Raw genomic sequence first — 3,769 nt, 5'->3', positions numbered from 1 at the left:
GATGTGGTAAGCTCTTCTACAATGGTGATGTGGCAAGCTCTTCTGTGGTGATGTGGCAAGCTCTTCTACAATAGTGATGTGGTAAGCTCTTCTATGGCGATGTGGCAAGCTCTTCTATGGTGATGTGCTAAGCTCTTCTACAATGGACTTGTTCCGACTCCTGTCCTGCACCACTCGACTACCGGCCAGGGTTCATGCCAGGCATCAGCTCCGGGCGGTCGAGCTGCATCCCCCTCAGCAGACACAACTGCTTCAGCCCCTCCCAGTCGTCGCCCTCCTCATCGCCCCTCTTCCACAGCTCCTTGAAGCCCCAGGCGCAAGCAATGCGGTCGAGAGCGGCGCGCTCATCAGCCCTGACATAGCGATCCAGCAGCGGCACACCCGGGCGCCAGACGACCCTGTCGTGGTCGTCGTTGTACGTGGTCAGCGCGACAAAGCCGAGCGTGCCCGTGCACACGACATAGGTGCTTATCCCCGCGAACGCGTACATTTTGAACAGCCAGGGTTCAATCAGCCCGCTGTACACGCTCAGCTCCTGCGCGACCATGTAGATGGCCAGCGGCGCCATGGCGGCCAGCACGCCCGGCACGCCTAGCCTCGTCAGCATCCGCCGTCGCGTCCAGGCTGGGGCGCGCTGTGCGTGGTCGACGACCGACAGCGCGAGGGCCATGTCTTTTGCTTCGATGGCGGCCGTCAGCGAGGCCTCGGCGAGCTCCTCGGGGATGGCCTGCGAGGGGGCTTTGGGCGACGGTGCGGTGAAGACTGGCGGCGACGACCCTTCGCGCGGCACCGGCTTGTGCGCGTACAGGTACAGCATCTCGGGGATGGCGTGCGCGCGGTTCAGAAGCCGCTGCAGCCGGATGTAGACGGCGAGCACGCTTGACCCGACAAAGACGGCGGGGTGCTTGAGGAGCCGCTCCGCCAGCTTGGAGAGGTGCGTCGGCGTGGGCAGGTCGTGCAGACCCAGCGGCTTCGCGGGCGTCGTGCGTGGCTGCGTCGGCTGCGGCGGCTTCGGCGGCGCGTCGCTGCTGAGTCCGGACAGGATTGCGCCCGCCGAGCTCTGTCGTATGGTCGCCTTCGTCGGCGGCGGTTGTCGCGCCCGGATCGCTATGGCCGAGCGCGCGAGATCCTCCATGTTCTCGAGGATCCCGCAGATGGTCGCCTCGGATTCCACCCTGTTCGAGCCCAGGACGTGTCTGACCTGCGCCTCCACGTCCGCCAGGCCCGTCTTCACCGCGGCAATCGCGTCGGACGTCGACTGCGGGCTGACGACGGCGGCCTCGGCGAAGTCGGCCTGGTCGACATTGCGCCACCTGGTCTGGATGCGGCGCGCACATGTCCGGCGTGTAGCAGTTGGTGTTGGTGTTGGTGCGGGTGCGGGTGCAGGGCGCCGGGGCGCGAGGGTCGATGCAGTCAGGAACGCGCGCCGCGCTGTGGGCTGCTGCAGCAGGTAATCGCACAGCTGGCACACGGGCCGCGACGGACGGCGCAGTGGCAGGCTGCCGGGCTTCATGGCGGCGGCGGCGGCGGCGGCGGGCGGATGGCGTGCTGCGATGAGGACGGCGGGCTGCGATGAGAATGGCGGGCTGCGATGAGGATGGCGGCCAGGTGCCGAGCAAGTGACAAAGGCTGAGGCGCGCGCGCCAAGGAGCTGCCATGTCGACTGTCGGCTGTCGACTGGCGGCAGTCGACTGGCGACTGGCGACTGGCCGAGCGCCTTGCAACCCAACCACGAACACGACACACCACTCGGCACACGCACGCGCGGCCCCAGACAGCAGGAGCCCGCCAGATTGCCCGCACTATCCGTCGCGAAGACAAGGACGCCCGCACATCACGGGGACGCTCACGGGGACACTCGCGGAGACACACACGGGGACACACGACACAATGCCTGGCCCTCCACCTCCCCCTCCGCCCATGCCGCCCATGGGCCGGGGCGCTGGTGGACCTCCGCCGCCGCCGCCAATGCCTGGGACAAAGGCGCCAGGAGCGAAGCCGCCGTCGGGTGCCGGACGCGTATGTGCACATGTCGACTGTCGGCAGTAGCAAGGCACCGGGCGCCCGCTGACGTGTGACAGGGAGCCCTGCTGGGTGACATATCAAAGGGCGCAAGGCTACGGAAGGTCGGGGTGGTCAACGACCGCTCAGCACCAGCGGTCGGAAAGGTCAAAGATGTCGCGCCGGCGATTGGAGGTGCGCCGCCTGTGCCTGGCATGGGGAGGCCGCCGGCGCCGCCGGGAGCACTGGCGCCGCCTGTGCCTGGAGGGGGCAGCCGGGCGAGAAGCAACAGCGACACTGGAGGCGACGGCGCGATGGCGGCGCCGCCTCAGCTGGGCGGACTGTTCGCGGGGGGAATGCCGAAGCTGCGGAAGTCTGGCGGCGTGAAGACGGGCGCCGACACAAAGTCGCCGTACATGTCCGACCCAGAGACGGCGCGACCACCACGGGGCGCCGCACCGAAGCCCCCGGGCGCCCCTCCGCCTCGGCCTGGCGCGGCGCCGCCAGCACCACCGCCGTTCCCGGGCGCGCGTCCACCGCTCAGGCCTGTGGGCTCGCTGGCCTCGAGCATAAGCGGGAAGCCGAAGCCGCCGCCGCCAATTGGCAAGAAGCCGCCCATGCCTCCTCCGTCGTCTCGAAAGCCGTCTGGCATGGCCCCGCCGCCGCCAGCATCGCCTGCTCGAGCGCCGCCTGTCCCCGGCGGCGCGCCTCCCGCGCCTCCGCCGCCGCCGCCTGGTGTCGTGCCTCCTGCGCCGCCGCCGCCGCCGCCGCCACCGCCGACAGCTGCGCCGCGAGCCCCTTCGCGATCGACGCCCCCTCCTCCGCCGTCTGCACCGCCGGGCAGACCGCAGGAAGACGACGACGACTACGACCCATACCGCTACGACACGTCGCGATCTCGGTCGCCCTCGGCACCAGCGCCGCCACCGCCCACAAACGGCCACGTCCCCTCGCTGGCAGAACAGGCAGCCCGGAATGCATTCGGCCAGGGCCGCGCCACGCCGGCAGCCCCCCCACCGCCGCCCCCAGGCGCCGCGCCAGCCCCTCCTCCGCCACCAGCATCAGCAGCCACACCGCCGCCCCCACCCCCAAGCGCTCCACCAAGTCGACCCACATCACAGGCCCCGCCGCGCTCAACAATGGACGCGAGCATGTACACGCTGTCCAACGGCGGCGCGAACCTGCGCAGCCCCACGGGCACGCTCGGCGGCGCCGGCCACAAGGGCACCATCACGCCCGTGCACGACCTGCGCTGGCGCTTCCAGCCCGAGAACTCGTTTCCCGCGCCCCGCCCGTTTACGGGCGGCGCGAAGCGCTACAGGGCGGGTCGCGGCAGCAGTGTCCCGCTGGTTCTCAGCGCGTACGAATAGGAGCGCATGCGTGAGGGCAGGCGCGGGGAGAATGTGCGGGCGGCGCCGCGCACGAGGGCTTGAGACGGTGGAGCGGGGGCGTTATTGATAGCGTTGTGTAGATGTGCGGCTCTTCTTATCGCTATCGGGCTGCATGCCGTGACTGGCGTAGCAGACGGCGAGCTGGGGAATAGACTGGAATTGAGGGCGCGCCCTTGGGGGTGCGCCCTTGGGGGTGTTGGTAACGCTTGGTTCTCCCTCTGTGAATGCCTCGTCTGGTTGTAAATGCTGCGCAGGGCAATGACATGGCTTCTTCTTCTCTTGTGTTTACGGACCGTGGATGGGGAGGGAATTGGCCTTGACAATGGCAGGCCTTGACAATGGCAGGCCTTGACAATGGCAGGCCTTGACAATGACAG

General features: G+C 68.7%; 2 protein-coding genes across 2 annotated transcripts in view; one reads left to right on the top strand and one right to left on the bottom strand.

Moving 5' to 3' along the window:
* Positions 1-1,656: 1,656 nt before the first annotated feature.
* On the top strand, positions 1,657-3,371 carry M421DRAFT_90549 (uncharacterized protein; the record flags this gene model as incomplete). The annotated part of the gene is made up of 2 exons (XM_033597868.1): positions 1,657-2,019; positions 2,082-3,371. 2 exons carry the CDS (start codon positions 1,657-1,659, stop codon positions 3,369-3,371), a joined length of 1,653 nt encoding a protein of 550 aa, XP_033450956.1.
* A 60-nt stretch (positions 3,372-3,431) lies between these two features.
* Positions 3,432-3,769, bottom strand: part of M421DRAFT_356863 (uncharacterized protein) — a 925-nt gene continuing 587 nt past the window's right edge. Inside the window, exon 2 of the mRNA XM_033589626.1 lies at positions 3,432-3,755. Coding sequence (XP_033450955.1) covers positions 3,493-3,755 — 263 coding nt within the window. The 3' untranslated portion in view covers positions 3,432-3,492. The remainder of the gene's footprint in view (positions 3,756-3,769) is intronic.

Source organism: Didymella exigua, assembly GCF_010094145.1.
Source record: "Didymella exigua CBS 183.55 unplaced genomic scaffold M421scaffold_7, whole genome shotgun sequence".
Lineage (NCBI taxonomy): Eukaryota > Fungi > Ascomycota > Dothideomycetes > Pleosporales > Didymellaceae > Didymella > Didymella exigua.
The sequence above is the reverse complement of the archived record's forward strand: the minus strand, read 5'-3'. Positions and strand labels throughout refer to the sequence as shown.